The following is a 22,500-nucleotide window of genomic DNA, read 5'->3' on the forward strand; positions in this document are numbered from 1 at the left end:
CCGCCCTCAACCTGCAGGTGGAGCCTCAGCTGCCAGAGGGCGCCATTGAGCAGTGGAGCAGCACCGCTGAAAGGATGAAGGCCTTGACAGGTTAAGATTTTTGTGCAAATAAAACATGATGTCATATCCCTGGAAAGCTGATGCTAAACTCCCTTTACAGTTTCATCCAGCGACACCGTGTCTGCTCATGATGGGAACAACTCTGAGTGCTGTACCGTGACCTCGGAGGTTCTCATGAGAGGTATGTACGGGCTCTCCTAGGCATGTTGTTACGTTTTCGTTTCTGAAAAGGAAAACAAAATGTATTGTCTATCAGATCTGGGCTGGGACAAGTGGATGATCCATCCTGACCGTGTCACGGTGGTGCAGTGTCTGCCCTCCAGTTCCCACATGCCCTTTCAGCCATCGCTGCCTCATGCCCAGGATGCTGACTCGCAGGTTTGTTCGTTTGTGCACAACATGCGCGCTTCGTTAAGGCCACAGATGCATTTGATTAACGGCCCCTGACTTTTTTTTCCCTCCAGCAGCGGGATAACGCTGTGTTTGGAAAGTAGAGGCAGCTGCCAATAAGACTTGGCACTTCCCAACCTGAAATCAATGCAATGACACAAAAAAGCATACTTGCCAACCTTGAGACCTCCAATATCGGGAGGTGGGGGGTAGGGGATGGGGGTGGAGGGCTTGGTCGGGGCTGGGGGGGGGGGCGTGGTTGGGGGCGTGGTTAATTACAGCTAGAATTCACCAACTGGAGTATTTCATATATATATATATGTATGAAATACTTGACTTTCAGTGAATTCTAGCTACATATATATATATATATATTTATTTTATTTACATATAAATAAAAGAAATACTTGAATTTCAGTGTTCCGGTGGCCATCCATTAGATGGCAGTATTGTCCTGTTTAACTTCTCCGTTCATGATGAGTATATCATTTCGGCCACCGTGTTCAATGGAGAAGTCTGTTCTACAAAATTTACAGGCAACATACACCTTCCCCTTCGAACTGTCCTGGATGAACTGAAATTCTTGTTTCCATTCGTTTTGGAACTTGCAAGCGTATTTCTTCATCTTGCTCGTCGACGGCGTCGCCATGTCTGTAATTTCCTCGTTCTTCTGCTTTGTCTCCTTGTTGTGTGCGCAGTTGTGCACTCTACTCTCTAAAAGCCGTAGATGTTATGACGTCATTGGGCAGGCAAGCTGTTTATATTGTGGTAAAGCGGACGTGAGAACAGGCTGTCCCCACTCAGTCTCAGGTCCGCATTGAGCTGCAGGGGGCGTGGCCTCCAGCTCCGGCTGAATACTGGGAGTTTGTCGGGAGAAAATCTCTGCCGGGAGGTTGTCGGTAGAGGCGCTGAATACCGGGATTCTCCCGCTAAAAACGGGAGGGTTGGCAAGTATGCAAAAAAGTCCTCAAAGTCATTATATTTTCTCATTATTTCACAAAATATTTGTCAATATCCTTATTTTTCTGCGACAAATGCTTTATATGGGAGGAATTGCTTTGGTTCTGAGCCTGTTTCCATAAATGTGCTTCCAAAAATGTGTTTCCAAAAACGTGCTTCTATGATTTTGCGCAATGTGCTATAAAAACATATATTTAAAAACACATATTTGACCTAGTTAAAACATGACACTCCACATTAACTGCAGAAATGTCTTAAAAATAAATGAGCCATATTATATAATACATGTATTTTATAAGGCACCTTTCAAGGTACTGAAGTTCACTGTACATGCAGCACTTAAAACCAGTTAAGAATTCCACTTAAACATTGCAAAATGTGAGCATAAACAAAGTTTCCAGCTGAGCAACAATGAAAAAAATCCAACATCCAGTATGATTATTTTATATTATATTATATTATATATATTATATATATATTATATATTATTTTATATAATTATACAAAAAATGTTTTGTATAATTGTATTGGAATAAAAAGAGTTTTATTCCAATACAATTATACAAAACATTTTTTGTATTTTTAGCGCAATTTATTAAGAAAATGGCAATGTTTAGTTTTGTCAAATATTTTGGAATAAAGAAAAGTTTCCAATATTTATAGCTAAAATACTTATTTTAGAGTAATAGTACATTTTCTAATGTTGTTTTGAAGAAAAGCAATATAAAGTTACTATTAGAAAAAAATAGGCATTAACTCATGTGATTAATCATGAAAAATTTGCGCATTAATCATGGTTATATGCAGATTAATGCTGCAATTTGTTTTGACTGTAAATTGCTTGTTTCCCTTAACCACGGATGGTTTACCTGAAAGGCGGCGAAGGCTTTTATACGGTCAGTGATCAGGCCAATGCATACGTCAAATAAAACTGGTACCAAGTTTTGAGAAAATAAATAACGTTCTTTCAGGTAAAACATTTAAAAAATACACATGTATATATTTGACATTCCAACAATAAAATTGCATTGGTGTCCAAAAATTGGGGTCTTTAAGTTAATTAAAAAAATGCAATCGTGTCATAACCTGCAATTAATCATGATTAATCCAAATGTAAATGGTAAATTGTTTATACTTGTGAAGCACTAAAGTGTGATTTATCTGATTTTAAAAAATATATCATTTTTAGAAAAAAAATAACAATTCGAAATTTAAAAAAATGTTTTGATTATTTTGAATATTTTTAGAAAACATGTAGGGTAAACTATTTTATTTATTTGTATACTTTATCTAAATTGCATTGCAGTCAATTTATGTGTACTCTCTACAATGTTACAAAGTGTAGATTTTTTAATAAAATATTGAACTTGAAAAAAATGTTTTTATACTTTTATAATAAATTATTTCAAAGGTTTAAAATATTGTGGAATATAATTAGATAGAAAACATTATAATTTTTTTTTTTAAACTTTAACGGAAACAAAATTAATGATAAATGTCAAAACAAAATAGAGTTGTTTGAACCTAACTTTTTCACACCAGGATGGGCTTGTACTTACAAACCCCGTTTCCATATGAGTTGGGAAATTGTGTTAGATGTAAATATAAACGGAATACAATGATTTGCAAATCATTTTCAACCCATATTCAGTTGAATATGCTACAAAGACAACATATTTGATGTTCAAACTGATAAACTTTTTTTTTTTTTTGCAAATAATCATTAACTTTAGAATTTGATGCCGGCAACACGTGACAAAGAAGTTGGGAAAGGTGGCAATAAATACTGATAAAGTTGAGGAATGCTCATCAAACACTTATTTGGAACATCCCACAGGTGTGCAGGCTAATTGGGAACAGGTGGGTGCCATGATTGGGTATAAAAACAGCTTCCCAAAAAATGCTCAGTCTTTCACAAGAAAGGTTGGGGCGAGGTACACCCCTTTGTCCACAACTGCGTGAGCAAATAGTCAAACAGTTTAAGAACAACATTTCTCAAAGTGCAATTGCAAGAAATTTAGGGATTTCAACATCTATGGTCCATAATATCATTAAAATGTTCAGAGAATCTGGAGAAATCACTCCACGTTAGTGGCATGGCCGGAAACCAACATTTAATGACCGTGACCATCAATCCCTCTGACGGCACTGTATCAAAAACCCACATCAATCTCTAAAGGATATCACCACATGGGCTCAGGAACACTTCAGAAAACCACTGTCACTAAATACAGTTTGTCGCTACATCTGTAAGTGCAAGTTAAAGCTCTACTATGCAAAGCGAAAGCCATTTATCAACAACATCCGAAAACGCAGCCGGCTTCTCTGGGCCCGAGATCATCTAAGATGGACTCATGCAAAGTGGAAAAGTGTTCTGTGGTCTGACGAGTCCACATTTGAAATTGTTTTTCGAAATATTCAACATCGTGTCATCCGGACCAAAGGGGAAGCGAACCATCCAGACTGTTATCGACGCAAAGTTCAAAATCCAGCGTCTGTGATGGTATGGGGGTGCATTAGTGCCCAAGGCATGGGTAACTTACACATCTGTGAAGGCACCATTAATGCTGAAAGGTACGTACAGGTTTTGGAACAACATATGCTGCCATCTAAGCGCCGTCTTTTTCATGGACGCCCCTGCTTATTTCAGCAGGACAATGCCAAGCCACATTCAGCAGCTGTTACAACAGCGTGGCTTTGTAAAAAAAGAGTGTTGGTACTTTCCTGGCCCGCCTGCAGTCCAGACCTGTGTCCCATCGAAAATGTGTGGCGCATTATGAAGCGTAAAATACGACAGCGGAGACCCCTGACTGTTGAACGACTGAAGCTCTACATAAAACAAGAATGGGAAAGAATTCCACTTTCAAAGCTTCAACAATTAGTTTCCTCAGTTCCCAATCGTTTATTGAGTGTTGTTAAAAGAAAAGGTGATGTAACACAGTGGTGAACATGCCCTTTCCCAATTACTTTGGCACATGTTGCAGCCATGAAATTCTAAGTTAATTATTATTTGCAAAAAAAAAAAAAGTTTATGAGTTTGAACATCAAATATCTTGTCTTTGTAGTGCATTCAATTGAATATGGGTTGAAAATTATTTGCAAATCATTATATTCCGTTTATATTTACATCTAACACAATTTTCCAACTCATATGGAAACGGGGTTTGTATATAAAAGTCTGTATTAGTGTTGTCCCGATACCAATATTTTGCTACCGGTACCAAAATTATTTAGATACTTTTCGGTACTTTTCTAAATAAAGGGGACCACAAAAAATTGCATTATTGGCCTAATTTTTACAAAAAATCTTAGGGTACATTAAACATATGTTTCTTATTGCAAGTTTGTCCTTAAATAAAATAGTGAACATACTACACAACTTGTCTTTTATTAGTAAGTAGACAAACAAAGGCTCCTAATTTAGCTGCTGACGTATGCAGTAACATATTGTGTAATTTTCCATTCTACTTTTCAGAGGTGGTATAGTACCGAATATGATTCATTAGTATCGCGGTACTATACTAATACCAGTATACCGTTAAACCGTAGTTTGTATGGATAATAAGTCTCAATTATGAATAGAAGAATATGTAGTATGAATGCAAAAAGTCAACATTTGTATGGATGATCCTGTCTTGTGCTCCCTGCAGGTTCCTCCGTCATGTTGTCAGCCGACTTCCTATGAAGATGTGCCCGTCTGCTACAGGGATGAGTTTGGCGCCATTGTCATGACTTCCATGCATCTGACCCGCCGCTGTGGCTGCCCTTCCGGCGCCGCTCCATGAGCATTCCTTCAAGCACACACACAGAGAGTAACACGTGTGTGTGCAAGCTTTCTATCTCCACACAACATCCTGCTGCTCTCCTTTTTAGTGTGTACGTAGTTATCCCTGCTCACTGGCAGCCTTCAACACGGAGCGTGGGAACAGCTGCATCAATGATACCAGCACCAAAACATATACTGTATAACCGTCACCCTTTCTGTTCAGTTCATGTGGCATGAGTACACACATACTCGTTAAAAAAACAAGTATTATGCCAGAAATTAATATGCAAAGTGTCACACTTGTGATTTACACCGCCTGTTTTATCCTTGTACAAATCTATTTAAAGCTGCTCCCGGGTACTGAGTGTTCCCTCTAAAAATGTGCAAATGTCCAGAGACAATCTTACGGAAATGTTTGGGAGGTCAAGTGAACATTTCCAGCATTCCCCATTCATATTACATGTCATTGTTTTTATTAACGTACTGCTCATAGTTTATGCAGAAGCTCTGTATTTTAGAGTTATCATTTTTTCCCATTATAAGACTGTATATGTGGTAATCTGTAAATGTCCTTGCCTATTTCTGTTGTCTGCACTCCATGTTCACTCTCTCTCTCGTTCACAGTATGGAGTGCAGCTGACGCAAGGCAGCAGCACACACCTGACTGTAATTAAAAACAGCCTATTTAACCAGGCTGCTGACAACCGGTGAGCGCCGGAACTGTGCCATTGCTTGCAACCTGTTGGTCGTGCCAAAAGAACTCACTAGTTCATCGTGTGTTTTTCATCTCAGGTTGGCCCGTATTATTCCTAGCCTTGTCTAGCGTTTTATTTTGTATCCAGTCTATTTACTTCTTTCATGAAGTATAGTTTTCCTAGCCTTGTCTAGCGCTTTTAGTTTTGTGTGTTTTTTCCCTCTCAGTAGTTTTTTACATGGTGTGTTTTGTGTTTTCCACCATCGCCTTTGTTTTGCTACCTTGTGCTTCCGCCTAATAAAAGGAAGAACAATTGTAAACACAAATTCGTCTCTGCATCCTTGGGATCCACCTCACCAAACCCTAACAGAAAGTTCCGGCCAAACTATGGAACCCGCAGAGACAGACCCCTGGAAAAGAGCATTGCAAGGCCAGACTCAAAGGATCAACCAGCAGGGGGACCAGCTTGACCACCTGAGCCGAGGTCTACAGGGGATGTCGGAGCGTCAAGACGCCATGTTGGAGCGAATCAACATGCTGTTAGCCACCGTCGTACCCACCTCGACCACCGTGCCTGACCAGGCATCCACCCAGCCTACACAACCCGCTAGTACTAGCAACATACGGCTTTCCCGACCCGAACGTTTTTCCGGGGAAAAGGAAGACGTAAGACAATTCCTGACGCAGTGTGAACTTCATTTTGAGCTAAACGCTTCCGCTTTCACCTCTGAGCGGGCTAAAGTAGCGTTTGTGATCTCTCACCTGTCTGGCCGCGCTGGCACCTGGGCGACTGCAGAATGGAACCGTCAGACCACCTCCAGCTCCACATACGCGAACTTTTCCAAATCCTTGAAGCAAATCTTCCAACGACGACTCCCAGGTAGAGAGGCAGCGAGATCCCTTTTCCGGCTGCAACAGGGTTCACGACGGGTCGCGGATTACGCGATCGAGTTCCGCACCATGGCGGCCGATTGTGACTGGGGTCCCTCAGCACTATTGGACGCTTTCTTCCTGGGTCTCGCGGACGAGATTCGTCACATGATGATCCCGCTGTCACTCCCGACGAATCTGGATGATCTCATCGAGCTGGCGGTGCAAATCGACTTCCGCCTATTGGAGGAGAGGAGGGATCGACTAGGAAGACAAGCCCCACCTAGCAGCCAATCAGCGCCTGCTAGACCTGCCATCTGCAAGACGGAGCAACTCGAAGACAACCCCCCTTCATGGCAGATAGATGAGCCGATGCAACTGGGAGGCCACCGACTCACCGCCGCCGAGAGGGAACGTCGCGTTCACCTCCAACTCTGCCTATACTGTGGGGCCGCTGATCATCTCATCTCCCGCTGCAAAGAACTGCCGCGCCCCGCCGCACGGCCACGAGTGCGCCCTCACTCGCCAGAGGACACGTCCACCAGAGGTCGTCGTTCTCCTTCGTTGGCCGCAGGCAGAATGCAGCTAAAAGGTACTCTTTCTTGGTCTAACCAACAAATAGACATTTGCGCTCTCATTGACTCAGGAGCAGATGATAACTTTTTGGATTTTGAATTCATGAGACTCCATAAGATTCCTGTTGTCAAACTATTTGTGCCCAAGAGGGTGTATTCTCTTGATGGGCGCCTATTAGCCAGCATAACCCACCAGACACTCCCACTCAACCTGCGCTTGTCTGGAAATCATTGTGAGAAAATAATTTTTCTTGTTGTGCCATCACGGTCCGCGCCCGTCATTCTAGGGTTAACCTGGTTACATAAGCATAACCCGCACATAGACTGGCCTCGTTCGGCCATTATTAATTGGAGTGTAACCTGCCACACACATTGTCTTCGTTCCGCAGCAGGATCTCGTACACCGCCACCCACCGCTGTTATAGAGAACATAGACTTGACAAACGTGCCCAAGCACTACCATGACTTAAGGGCGGTGTTTAGCAAGGATAGAGCACTCTCACTTCCCCCCCACCGACCCTACGATTGTGGCATTGATTTGCTAGCCGGGGCGGCGTTACCATCGACCCGTATGTACAAGGTGTCTAACACCGAACTCAAAGCACTAGAAGAATACATAAACACATCTATAGCTGCCGGCCTCATTCGCCCTTCGACCGCACCTGTAGCCGCTGGATTTTTTTTTGTCGAAAAGAAGGACAAGTCCCTACGGCCTTGTATAGACTACCGCACTCTTAATCAGATTACTATCAAGAATAAGTATCCTCTACCACTCCTTGATTCAGCTTTTACTCCATTACAATCAGCGAGGTTTTTTACTAAACTCGATCTACGTAACGCTTACCATCTTGTTCGCATCCGAGAGGGGGATGAATGGAAGACCGCATTCAACACTCCTCTCGGACATTTTGAGTATCTTGTCATGCCTTTTGGACTTACTAATGCACCTGGCGTTTTTCAGGGTTTCATTAATGACATTTTTCGGGACATGACAGGTCGTTTTCTCTTTGTTTACTTGGACGATATATTAATTTATTCATCTACATTTGACGAACATGTGCAGCAGGTTCGGTTAGTCCTTCAACGATTGCTCGAGAACAAACTGTTCGTCAAGGCGGAAAAATGCGAGTTTCACTCATCCTCCATTCCATTCTTAGGTTTTATCATTGAGGAGGGTAGACTCAGACCGGATCCCGCTAAGGTAGAAGCAGTAGTAGATTGGCCCACTCCGGTTTCCAAGAAGCACCTTCAGAGATTCTTGGGCTTCTCTAATTTTTATAGGCGATTTATTCGTAATTTTAGTCGCGTCGCTGAGCCACTTACGAGGCTAACCTCTACTAAGGTTCCGTTTGAATGGGGACCCGAAGCCAATTCCGCGTTCTTGAGGCTGAAAGGGTTGTTTACTTCTGCCCCTGTTCTGTGTTACCCTGACCGTTCTCTCCAATTTTTTGTTGAGGTGGACGCTTCTGATTCAGGTGTAGGGGCCGTACTCTCCCAGAAATCTACCACCGACCAGAAGTTGCACCCCTGTGCTTTCTTCTCTCGTCGCCTATCCCCTGCTGAGAGAAATTATGACATTGGCAACAGGGAGCTTCTGGCGGTCATTTTGGCCCTTCAGGAGTGGAGACATTGGCTGGAAGGGGCGGAGCAACCATTCATCATCTACACAGACCACAAGAACCTGTCCTACTTAAGGACCGCACAGAGACTGAACCCCCGCCAGGCCAGGTGGCAACTATTTCTGACCCGTTTTAACTTTATCATCACTTTCCGACCTGGTTCTCAGAATGGGAAGCCCGATGCCCTGTCCCGTGTCTACTCTTCATCCTTTGAGAATTCTTCACATGAACCAATTGTTCCCCATACCCACGTCATTGGGGGACTCCAGTGGGACATCGAGCGGCAAGTCTTGGAGACCCTGAAGTCGGACACATCTCCTCGGGGCTGCCCACCAGGCCGGTTGTTTGTGGCTCCTCGGCTCCGCTCCAGCGTTCTGGATTGGGCACATGGGTCGAAGATCGCTTGCCATCCAGGTATTCGTCGCACCAGTTTTGTCCTCTCCCAGCGTTTTTGGTGGCCATCCATTCTGGCAGATACGAAGGCGTTTGTGGCAGCATGTCGGATCTGCGCCCGGAACAAGGCATCCCACCAGGCTCCAGCAGGACTGTTACACCCATTACCCATCCCCTCCCGCCCGTGGTCACACATAGCTGTGGACTTTGTCACAGGACTACCCCCCTCCGAGGGTAATGACACTGTCTTGACCATTGTGGACCGGTTCTCGAAGATGGCCCACTTCGTGGCCCTCCCCAAGCTGCCGTCAGCTCTTGAAACTGCCCAATTATTAGTGCTCCACGTTTTCCGGCTGCACGGCATCCCCACTGATGTGGTATCCGACAGAGGACCACAGTTTTCCTCGGCCGTCTGGAGGGCATTCTGCAAATCTCTGGGGGCCTCCCCTAGCCTGTCCTCCGGCTACCACCCTCAGAGCAATGGACAGACCGAGCGGACCAACCAAGACCTGGAGGCAGCCATCCGGTGCACTTGTCATCAGCAACCTTCGAGCTGGTCTGAGAATCTCCCATGGATCGAATACGCTCACAATTCCCTCATTAGCTCCGCCACCGGCCTGTCTCCATTTCACGTCGCCTATGGGTTCCAACCACCAGTTTTTCCTTCTACCCAACCCAGTGCCGACGTCCCATCTGTTACTGCACACCTACATCGGGCTCACCAGGCTTGGCGCAACACCAGGGCGGCGTTAAGAAGAACATCGGCCAGGAATCAACTCTTAGCCAACCGCCATCGCACACCAGCCCCACACTACCTGTTGGGACAGAAGGTCTGGTTATCGTCTCGGGACCTACCATTGGCCACCGAATCTAGGAAACTGGCTCCCAGGTTCATTGGACCATTCCCCATTGCCAAGATCATCAATCGTGTTGCAGTCAAGCTCCATCTCCCTAGATCTCTCAAGTGCCATCCTGTTTTTCACGTGTCCCGCATCAAGCCTGTCTCATCCAGCCCGCTCAGTCCTCCGGAGGTACCGCCTCCTCCACCCAGGCTGGTGGATGGTCACCCAGCATTTACTGTAAACACCATCTTGGATGTGAGAAGAAGGGGAAGGGGTTTCCAATACCTGGTGGACTGGGAGGGGTACGGCCCAGAGGAACGGTCATGGATCTCTAGATCGCTTATAATTGACAAGGACTTGATCAAGGACTTTTACGTTCGATTCCCAGACAAGCCAGGTAGGTCGCCAGGAGGCGTCCGTTGAGGGGGGGGTACTGTGGTAATCTGTAAATGTCCTTGCCTATTTCTGTTGTCTGCACTCCATGTTCACTCTCTCTCTCGTTCACAGTATGGAGTGCAGCTGACGCAAGGCAGCAGCACACACCTGACTGTAATTAAAAACAGCCTATTTAACCAGGCTGCTGACAACCGGTGAGCGCCGGAACTGTGCCATTGCTTGCAACCTGTTGGTCGTGCCAAAAGAACTCACTAGTTCATCGTGTGTTTTTCATCTCAGGTTGGCCCGTATTATTCCTAGCCTTGTCTAGCGTTTTATTTTGTATCCAGTCTATTTACTTCTTTCATGAAGTATAGTTTTCCTAGCCTTGTCTAGCGCTTTTAGTTTTGTGTGTTTTTTCCCTCTCAGTAGTTTTTTACATGGTGTGTTTTGTGTTTTCCACCATCGCCTTTGTTTTGCTACCTTGTGCTTCCGCCTAATAAAAGGAAGAACAATTGTAAACACAAATTCGTCTCTGCATCCTTGGGATCCACCTCACCAAACCCTAACAGTATATCCATAACCTTTGCACATATTTTCAAGGTACTTCATGCCATTGACACTACTCTTGTTACTGAGTCCATGATTTTATGACTACTCTTTAAATAAAGGATTATAAAAAAAAGTTCTCCTTTCAGGATTTTATGCCTGCCAGAGAGAGTGTGATGTGAAGTCATTAGAGGGAGAAAAAATAACTACGGAATGCATCTTGGGTAACAATTCCAGGAAACAGACGCTCCCCAGTGCAAGAGCAACATGTGTCGCACTTCTGGATCCTCACTATCTGGGTTTCTTTACTAAATCGTTTCCATATCTCTGCTGGACTCCAGAGGTTTGTGGTTGTGCAAGCCAGATATTGATCCTGCAGTGAGTTGACTTAACACTGCAAGAGGACAGCGAGACCTGGGGATAGCCATCCGACTGATACTGGAGGGAATAATGTCAGCGTATTGCACAGTGTGCCTTTCTTTTGGCCTGCTCCTGTCCTCGTTTCTTCTGGCTGCAGGGGCCACTGAGTGCTCGGGCAAGCAGACGCTGCTGAAGCCGCTCCCCAGCCCTCTGCCGCAGCTGCCGGACTGCTTGTTGGCGTGCACGGAGATGACATACATGAGGAAGCTGCAGCTGCAGGACAAGCGGAATATACGGATGCAAGTTTCCACCGACGGTAAGTGCACTGTCTGTTAGGCGATGGTATGTTTTGGAGTTTGCAGCAGTTAGAGACGGATATTAGGTCTGGGTTAAGAGCTAAGATTGGGGAAAGGTTTGGGTTAAAGATATACAGTCGCAATCAAAAGTTTACATACACTTGTAAAGAACATAATGTCATGGCTGTCTTGAGTTTCCAATACTTTCTACAACTCTTATTTTTTTGTGATAGAGTGATTGGAGCACATACTTGTTGGTCACAAAAAACATTCATGAAGTTTGGTTCTTTTTTGAATTTATTATGGGTCTACTAAAAATGTGACCAAATCTGCTGGGTCAAAAGTATACATACAGCAATGTTAATTTTTTTTTTTAAATGTCCCTTTGCAAGTTTCACTGCAATAAGGCGCTTTTGGTAGTCATCCACAAGCTTCTGGCAAGCTTCTGGTTGAATTTTTGACCACTCTTCTTGACAAAATTGGTGCACTTCAGCTAAATGTGTTGGTTTTCTGACATGGACTTGTTTCTTCAGCATTGTCCACACTTTTAAGTCAGGACTTTGGGAAGGCCATTCTAAAACCTTAATTCTAACCTAATTTAGCCATTCCTTTACCACTTCTAACGTGTGTTTGGGGTAAATTTTTGTTTCATCTGACCACAGAACGTTCCTCCAGAAGGTCTTATCTTTGTCCATGTGATGTCAGATGAAACAAAAATGTAGCTGTTTGGCCACAATACCCAGCAATATGTTTGAAGGAGAAAAGGTGAGGCCTTTAATCCCAGGAACACCATCCCCATTGTCAAGCATGGTGGTGGTAGTATTATGCTCTGGGCCTGTTTTGCTGCCAATGGAAATGGTGCTTTAAATGGGACAATGAAAAAGGAGGATTACCTCCAAATTCTTCAGGACAACCTAAAATCATCAGCCCAGAGGTTGGGTCTTGGGCGCATTTGGGTGTTCCAACAGGACAATGACCCCAAACACACGTCAAAAGTGGTAAAGGAATGGCTAAATCAGGCTAGAATCAAGGTTTTAGAATGGCCTTCCCAAAGTCCTGACTTAAACGTGTGGACAATGCTGAAGAAACAAGTCCATGTGAGAAAACCAACACATTTAGCTGCACTGCACCAATTTTGTCAAGAGGAGTGGTCAAAAATTCAAGCAGAAGCTTCTGGATGGCTACCAAAAGCGCCGTATTGCAGTGAAACTTGTCAAGGGGCATGTAACCAAATATTAACATTGCTGTATGTATACTTTTGACCCCATTTGAACCAAACTTCAGGAAGGTTTTTTGTGACCAACAAGTATGTTCTCCAATCACTCTATCACAAAAAAATAAGAGTTGTAGAAAGTATTGGAAACTCAAGACAGCCATGACATTATGTTCTTTACAAGTATATGTAAACTTTTGATCACGACTGTAGGTCTGGTCAGAGATTAGTGATAGATTTAGGGTTAGGTTGTGGGTATAAATTAGTGCTCGGTCAAAGAATAGATGTCTTGGATTAAGGGCAAGGTTAGGTTTAGGGTCAGAGGTTAGAGATACAGTCAGGTCTAGGGTTAAGAGTTAGGGTTAGATCGACAGGGTTAATGCTTGGGAAAGGTTTAGGTTAAAGATGAGGGTTAGGTTAGTGGTTATAGACAGATATTAGGTCTAGGTTAAGAGCTAGGATTGGGGAAATGTTTGGGTTAAAGATATAGGTCTGGTCAGAGATTAGTGATAGATTTAGGGTTAGGTTGTAGATATAAATTAGTGCTCGGTCAAAGAATAGATGTCTTGGGTTAAGGGTAAGGTTAGGTTTAGGGTCAGAGATTAGAGATACAGTCAGGTCTCGGGTTAAGAGTTAGGGTTAGATCAACAGGGTTCATGCTTGGGAAAGGTTTAGGTTAAAGATGAGGGTTAGGTTATATATTACTGATCAAGGTTATGTTTACGTTCATGGTTGGGGTTATAGGTTAGTGCTAGGTCAAAAAGTGGACATTATTTATTTATTCTTAAAAAATGTTTTGAGGCGGGCAATCAGGAGGCTCAGAATACAGTTGTCTGTGGCTTTAAAGATTAGTGATCAAGGTTATGTTTAAGTTCATGGTTGGGGCTGTAGGTTAGTGCTAGGTCAACGAGTGGACATTATTTATTTATTCTTATATTTTTTTTTGGGGGGGGGGGGCAATCAGGAGGCTCTGAATACAGTTGTCTGTGGCTATATGTTAATCCATTTACCTGTACCTTTTTCACTGATCATTGTATATTTTTTATTTTCTTGTGTGTCTTGTTTGGGGGATGATGGAACATTTGATATGTGATTGTACGTCTAGAAATTGTAGGGTTATGTTTAGGGTTTGAGGTTAGAGTCCAGTCCAGTCCAAAATTTAGTGTTAGGGTTAACCTTAGGCAAAGGTTTGGGTTAAAGATATAGGTCAGGTCAGAGATTAGTGATAGATTTAGGGTTAGGTTGTGGGTATAAATTAGTGCTCGGTCAAAGAATAGACGTCTTGGGTTAAGGGTAAGGTTAGGTTTAGGGTTAGAGATACAGTCAGGTCTAGGGATAGAAGTTAGGTTTAGATTGACAGGGTTAATGCTTGGGAAAGGTTTAGGTTAAATATGAGGGTTAGGTTAGAGATTAGTAATCAAGGTTATGTTTATGTTCATGGTTGGGGCTATAGGTTAGTGCTAGGTCAAGGAGTGGACCTTATTTATTTATTCTTATATTTTTGGGGTGGAGGGGGCAATCAGGAGGCTCTGAATACAGTTGTCTGTGGCTTTATGTTAATCCATTTACCTGTACCTTTTTAACTGATCATTGTATATATTTTTTTATTTTCTTGTGTGTCTTGTTTGGGGGATGATGGAACATTTGATAAGTGATGGTACGTCTAAAAATTGTGTATGCCTAATAACTCAATAAACAAATGTTTTAAAAAAAGCGTAGACGTTATATCTTGGCCTAAAGATAGGGTTATGTTTAGGGTTTGAGGTTAGGGATGGAGACTAGGTCCAGGGTTAAAATTTAGTGTTAGGGTTAACCTTCGGGAAAGGTCTGGGTTAAAGATATAGGTCAGGTCAGAGATTAGTGATAGATTTAGGGTTAGGTTGTGGGTATAAATTAGTGCTCGGTCAAAGAATAGACGACTTGGGTTAAGGGTTAGGTTTAGGGTTAGAGGTGAGTGATTCAGTCAGGTCTAGGGTTAAGAGTTAGGGTTATATCAACAGGGTTAATGCTTGGGAAAGGTTTAGGTTAAAAATGAGGGTTAGGTTAGATATTAGTGATGATCAAGGTTATGTTTACGTTCATGGTTGGGGTTATAGGTTAGTGCTAGGTCAAGGAGTGGACATTATTTATTTAGTCTCATATTTTTGGGGGGAAATCAGGAGGCTCAAAATACAGTTGTCTGTGGCTTTATGTCAATCAATTTACCTGTACCTTTATGACTGACCATTGTATATTTTTTCTATTTTCTTGTGTGTCTTGTTTGGGGGATGAGGGAAGATTTGATATGTGATTGTACGTCTAGAAATTGTATATGCCTAAAAACTCAATGAACAAATGTTTAAAAAAAAAGAGTAGACATTATATCTTGGCCTAAAGGTAGGGTTATGTTTAGGGTTTGAGGTTAGAGATGGATACCAGGTCCAGTGTTCATATTTAGTGTTAGGGTTAACCTTAGGGAAAGGTTTGTGTTAAAGAAAAGGGTTAGTTCAGGGATTAGTGATAGAGGCTACGGTTAAATTCAGAGGTTAGGTTGGTCATATAGGGTAATGCTAGGTCAAAGAGTAGACACTATGTCTTGGGTTACGGTAGTGCTTCTCAATTCTTTTTCGTTACCCCCACTATGAAGAACGAATAGTATCATTTGTGTATAATTGTTATAAGTACACCTCTGCAAAGTGTTGTATCCTTATTACCATTAAAATAAAAACATGAAATAAATAAATATAAATCAATTTACAACAAAGACTATCTTTTTAACATTGTTTTTAGTCTGTAACATTTTGCCTGATATTTAAAAAAAATTGTAGTGCAGCTTTTTGAAGCGGGGTTTAAAACATGATACTGCATGATACTGATAAAGCATGTTCCCCCTATGCTAAGAGTTACGGTCAATTTTAGGGAACGGTTCGGGTTGAAGATTACGTTTAGGGTAGAGATTAGAGGTCGAGGTTATGGTTAGGGTTGGCGTACACAGTAGGTTAGTGCTAGGTCAAAGGATAGATGTTATGTCTTGGTTTAGGCTATGGTTATATTTAGAGTTGAAGGTTAGAGCTAGAAAATGTAGGGTTTGATTTAATGTTTGGGTTGGATCCACGGTTCGTGTTAGGGAAATGTTTGAGTTAAAGATAAGGGTTCTGTGAGAAATTAGAGATAGAGGTTATGATTAGGTTCAGGGTTAAGTTGGGGGTATAGATTATGTTATGTATTGGAATATGTTTAGGGTTGGAAGGTAGATTCACAGTGTTAATGTTAGGGAAATGTTTGGGTGAAAGATGAGGCTTAGATCAGAGATTATTGATCGAGGTTGTGCTTAAATTCAGGGTTAGGGTTGGAGGTACAGGTTAGAGCTAGGTCAAAGAGAAGACATTATGTCTTGGGTTAGGAGAGCGTTATGTTTAGGGTTGGAGGTTGGGGGTAGATATGTCCAGGGTTACAAGTTATGGCTAGATCCACAGGGTTAATGCTAGGGGAAGGTTTGAGTCAAAGATAAGGTTTAGGTTAAAGATTAGTGATCAATAGGTTCAGGGTTAGGGTTGGAGTTATGGTTGGGGGTATACAGTAGGTTACAGCTAGGTCAAAGGGTATATGTTATGTATTGGAATATGTTTAGAGTTGGAGGTTAGAGATAGAAACATTTTGGGTTAGATCCATAGGGTTAATGTAAGGGAAAGTTTTCGGTTAAAGATGAGGGTTCGATCAGAGATGAATGATCAAGGTTATGTTTAAATTCAGGGTTAGGTTTGGAGGTAGAGGTTATAGCTAGGTCAAAGAGTAGACGTTACGACTTGGGTTAAGGGCATTGTTATGATCCACAGGGTTATCATTAGGGAAAGGTTTCGGTTGAAGATAAGGGTTAGGTCAGAGGTTTGTTTTAGAGGTTAAGTTTAAGTTCAGAGAAAGGTCATGGGTATAGTTTAGTGCTAGGCAAAAGAGTAGCTGTTATGTCTGAGGTTATGTTTAGGGTTGGAGGTTAGGCTTTAGGGATAGAACAAAATGGATAAAAGAGATTTAGGTCCAGGGTAATGGGATGGGTTCAGGGATATATGCAAGGGGTGGTGTCTACGGTTAAAGTTAGATCTAAGGCTTTGTTATGGTAAAATTAGTGTTAGTGGCTGGGGTAAGTGTAGTGTTCAGTTTGGGGTTACAGATTAGGGATATAAATAAGGGTCAGGGGTTTGGCTTTTTGTCAAGGGGTTAGATTAAAGTTGGAGGCTCGTATTAGATTCAGTATGAAATGAAACCTCGATTCACAGGGTTCGTAAATAGAAAGTTTTTAAACTCAAATTTGTCGATCAAATACTGATCGCGTTATTCCAGAGCGCGCGTTATACAGAACTTTTTTTCCCCTTTTTTCAAAATAATTCAATAAAATAATCCCAAATTAAGTGGTGAAAAAAGAAGGGATTTGCAGACCTACAAGGCATAGTGGTTTAAATTTGTGAATTCCTGCCTTGTTGACGGTGAACAGTAGCGAGACTCCGTCTTTAGGTTGTTTGAATCGTTCTCTGTGTTGTGCTTCGTTCTTGCTTTCGTGTTGAGACGACACAATCCTGCCTCGTCGCAGTTGTTCGGATGCATTTTTTCCGAAGGGGACACGCGTCAATGATCCGCTTTAGAAACGACAACAAAAAGGTCTGTCTTCATCTTGATTTAGACAGGCGGAAAAAAAAGAACCCAGCAAGACTGAACACGGACGGAATCTTGCAAGTAAAGTAAGTGTTTGTTGCATCTGCTTTACATCACGATGATGTTTGACGGATAGCCCCCACGTGACATGACGTGAATGGTGGATTGTGCTCCCACCTCAAAGAATGGGGTGTGCACTATCCACCAGGAGCGAAAATTCGGGGTCAATGACAGGACTGCGTTTTATAAAACATTGCTTTATATTGCACCACATTATATTGAACTTTGCCTGTATATTGAAACAAATTTCTCCATGAGAACCAAGGTAACCGTAATTAATGGGTCCCAACTTTGACAAAAGTCCATATTTTAGTAACGGTTTGTACACTTTGGACACAATATAAATCGCTATACAGTACTGAATATCAAACAAACATAACAAAGGGGTGCTGGATCAACTTTCTGCTTAATAACAAAGTCAAAACAACAACAACAAGCTTAACAGTCCTCATTTAATGACAGGTGCACACACTGTAACTAGCCCTATGGTGCACTCATCTTGAAATTACAAACCTCCTTAACTTGAATAGCCAAGTTGCTACAACAATTAGAAATAAAATATAAAATCTACTTTACCTTGTCAGTTAATCTTCTTGGAGGTTTTACAACAAGGCAAGATGTATAGTTTATAGAGCTAAAGGCAATATGGGATAGAAGTAAGGAATGGGGATTAAGGTTCGAGGTCAGGCACAAGCAGAATCCATGATGATTATGTCTGTTTTCCCAGGCGACCACGGAGAATACTGCTGGTCTACGGAAATAAAGTGCAACATCGGTGAGAGTTTCCAGCACGGCTACGTGGTGCTGCCCATCGACGTGTCAGCCGTCACTACAGCACAACTGCAGGTACGGTGGGCGGCCTCTCCACTGCAAGCTCATGCTGCCCCTATCACCATCCCGGACGATTGCGGCCTCCGATATGATGTCACCGAGCACTTCGGCCCCGCGAGGACTGTCGCCTCGTTCTGCGTGGAGGTGATCGGTCAGCAGGACGAACACGGGGATATGGTTCTTCAATGTCCTCCCTTTCTCGTCACCTTCTGGGAGAGAAGTCCAACCCGGTTCAACCCATAAAAAGTGTAAAACAAATGTGCATATGTATTCAGCTTGTACATGACAATACATAATGACCAAAAAATTGTTGTATAACTTAAAAGCTCCCATCCCTCCAGGACTTGTTCTCCTCCAGGACCAGGAGGCGTGTGCGTCGGATCACAGCTGACTCTTCTCACCCTGGACACAAAATATTCTCCCCTCTCCCCTCAGGCAGGAGACTACGCTCCATCCAGACCCACACCTCCCGCCACCTGAACAGTTTTTTCCCCTCGGCCATCAGGCAAATGAACAATAACTCCTAACAGTAGCTCCTTGAATTCCTTGAATTCCTTCTAAGTCTATCTGATAGCTCAGTTACAGCTCATTTTATTACCAAATATGTGTTATATGTGTTTATGTTGCACGATTGCACCAAGAAAAATTCCTAGTTTGTGAACCCGTTCTCAAACAATGGCAATAAAACTATTCTGATTCTGATTCTGATTCTAAAAAAACAAAAACCCTGCCTTTAACTATATTTGACTGCCTTTCCGGTTGCAAACATGTGACTTTTATGCATTTGGAGAGGAAAGTCTACACGAACAGACGATTTAAACTGCCATCTTACGATTAAACTATAAAGTTTATAGTGGTGCATTATTTTCGTTTTCATTCATTTATTATGTTTATGTATACTTATCCATTTATCAGACACACTTCATTTGGTAACTTCAACATAGGTCACATACAAAAATAAAAAATATTTGTAATTATAATTAATTCAATTATATTTAAATGCAATTTCAAAAATTACGTACAATGGAAAAATATATATTTTATTTATTTTGTATATATATATATATATATATATATATATATATATATATATATATGTTTTTTTTTTTTTAAATGCATTTATTTTTTTATTTCTAAAGTGTAAAATATAGTTGCTAAAATTAAAATTAAAAACATTTATTTCATACTCTGTAATTTTAAATTTCAGGTTTGCGGACCAATAAATACAATTGAGGACCATTAAATACAATTGAGGACCATTAAATACAATTTAACAAAATATTTGTAATTATAATTAATTCAATTATATTTAAATGCAATTTCAATAATTACGTAAAATGTAAAAATATATATTTTATTTATTTTATATATATATATATATATATATATATATATATATATATATATATATATATATATATATATATATATATATATATATATATATATATATATATATATATATATATATATATATATATATATATATATATATACAAACCCCGTTTCCATATGAGTTGGGAAATTGTGTTAGATGTAAATATAAACGGAATACAATGATTTGCAAATCATTTTCAACCCATATTCAGTTGAATATGCTACAAAAAAACATATTTGATGTTCAAACTGATACAAAAAAAATGTTTTGCTAATAATCATTAACTTTAGAATTTGATGCCAGCAACACGTACTGATAAAGTTGAAGAATGCTCATCAAACACTTATTTGGAACATCCCACAGGTGTGCAGGCTAATTGGGAACAGGTGGGTGCCATGATTGGGTATATAAACAGCTTCCCAAAAAATGCTCAGTCTTCCACAAGAAAGGTTGGGGCGAGGTACACCCCTTTGTCCACAACTGCGTGAGCAAATAGTCAAACAGTTTAAGAACAACGTTTCTCAAAGTGCAATTGCAAGAAATTTTGAGATTTCAACATTTACGGTCCATAAAATCATCAAAAGGTTCAGAGAATCTGGAGAAATCACTCCACGTAAGCGGCATGGCCGGAAACCAACATTGAATGACCGTGACCACATGGGCTCAGGAACACTTCAGAAAACCACTGTCACTAAATACAGTTTGTCGCTACATCTGTAAGTGCAAGTTAAAGCTCTACTATGCAAAGCGAAAGCCATTTATCAACAACATCCGGAAACGCAGCCAGCTTCTCTGGGCACGAGATCATCTAAGATGGACTCATGCAAAGTGGAAAAGTGTTGTGTGGTCTGACGAGTCCACATTTGAAATTGTTTTTGGAAATATTCAACATCATGTCATCCGGACCAAAGGGGAAGCGAACCATCCAGACTGTTATCGACGCAAAGTTCAAAATCCAGCATCTGTGATGGTATGGGGGTGCATTAGTGCCCAAGGCATGGGTAACTTACACATCTGTGAAGGCACCATTAATGCTGAAAGGTACATACAGGTTTTGGAACAACATATGCTGCCATCTAAGCGCCGTCTTTTTCATGGACGCCCCTGCTTATTTCAGAAAGACAATGCCAAGCCACATTCAGCACGTGTTACAACAGCGTGGCTTCGTAAAAAAGAGTGCGGGTACTTTCCTGGCCCGCCTGCAGTCCAGACCTGTCTCCCATCGAAAATGTGTGGCGCATTATGAAGCGTAAAATACGACAGCGGAGACCCCGGACTGTTGAACGACTGAAGCTCTACATAAAACAAGAATGGGAAAGAATTCCACTTTCAAAGTTTCAACAATTAGTTTCCTCAGTTCCCAATCGTTTATTGAGTGTTGTTAAAAGAAAAGGTGATGTAACACAGTGGTGAACATGCCCTTTCCCAACTACTTTGGCATGTGTTGCAGCCATGAAATTCTAAATTAATTATTATTTGCAAAAAAAAAAAAAACTTTATGAGTTTGAACATCAAATATCTTGTCTTTGTAGTGCATTCAATTGAATATGGGTTGAAAAGGATTTGCAAATCATTGTATTCCGTTTATATTTACATCCAACACAATTTCCCAACTCATATGGAAACGGGGTTTGTATATACTGTATATATATTTATGTATTTGTATTTTTTTTTTTTTTTGTAAAAAAAATTTGAAGTGTAAAATATAGTTGCTAAAATTTACATTAAAAGCATTTATTTCATACTCGTAATTTTACGTTTCAGGTTTGCGGACCATTAAATACAATTCAGGACCATTAAATACAATTTAACAAAACAATGCCAGCCCAAGGTTGTCTAATACAATTAAATGTACTAAAACTCTTTAAAAATATTTCTAACAAAATAAAAAACTTTTAAAAAATTAAAAACATTTATTTCACACTTAGGAATTTTAACTTGATAGGCTCTATGGAAATTCAGCAATTCTGAGGACCATTAAATATATTTTTTGAAAATTAAATATAAATAAATGTTCTAAAAAATCTACTATTATAATAATAATTTTTTTTTTGTTACTAAAGTAAAAAATGCATATTTTTATTTCATACAAAAGGTGATTTTACTTAAATAAACTCTATTGAAATTCAGCAGTTCTGAGGGCCATTGAATATAATAAAAAAAAAAAAAAAAATATATATATATATATATATATATATATATATATATATATATATATATATATATATATATATATATATATATATATATATATAATTAAAAGTACTCGAAGACTAATTATAATAACTATATCAAAACAACAAAAAACTTTACTAAAATTAAAAATAAAATAAATAAATATTACATTCTAGGTGATTTATAACTTGATAAGCTCCATGGATATTGAACAGTTCTGAGGATCATCCAATTTAATTTTTAAAAATTAAATGGAATTAAATGGAATTACATGTACTATAAAATATGTTATAAAAATTATAACAATTTTAAAAAAAAAGTTGCTCAAAATAAAACCAAATAAATCATACGAAGGGATTTCACCTTGATTAACTCCATGGAAATTCAGCAATTCAGAGGACCATTAAATGTATTTTTTTAAATGGCACACAATTAAATGTATGATCAAATATATTGTAATAATCATAA

General features: G+C 40.6%; 1 protein-coding gene across 1 annotated transcript in view; it reads left to right on the top strand.

Moving 5' to 3' along the window:
* gsdf (gonadal somatic cell derived factor) overlaps nucleotides 1-5,858 on the top strand; it is a 9,847-nt gene extending 3,989 nt beyond the window's left edge. The window contains exons 2-5 of the mRNA XM_062031263.1: nucleotides 1-90; nucleotides 161-241; nucleotides 317-438; nucleotides 5,061-5,858. The exon at nucleotides 1-90 is cut by the window's left edge and continues 44 nt beyond it. Of these exons, the coding sequence (XP_061887247.1) occupies nucleotides 1-90; nucleotides 161-241; nucleotides 317-438; nucleotides 5,061-5,195 (428 nt within the window). The 3' untranslated portion in view covers nucleotides 5,196-5,858. The remainder of the gene's footprint in view (nucleotides 91-160; nucleotides 242-316; nucleotides 439-5,060) is intronic.
* The last annotated feature ends 16,642 nt before the right edge of the window (nucleotides 5,859-22,500 follow it).

Source organism: Entelurus aequoreus, linkage group LG21, assembly GCF_033978785.1.
Source record: "Entelurus aequoreus isolate RoL-2023_Sb linkage group LG21, RoL_Eaeq_v1.1, whole genome shotgun sequence".
Lineage (NCBI taxonomy): Eukaryota > Metazoa > Chordata > Actinopteri > Syngnathiformes > Syngnathidae > Entelurus > Entelurus aequoreus.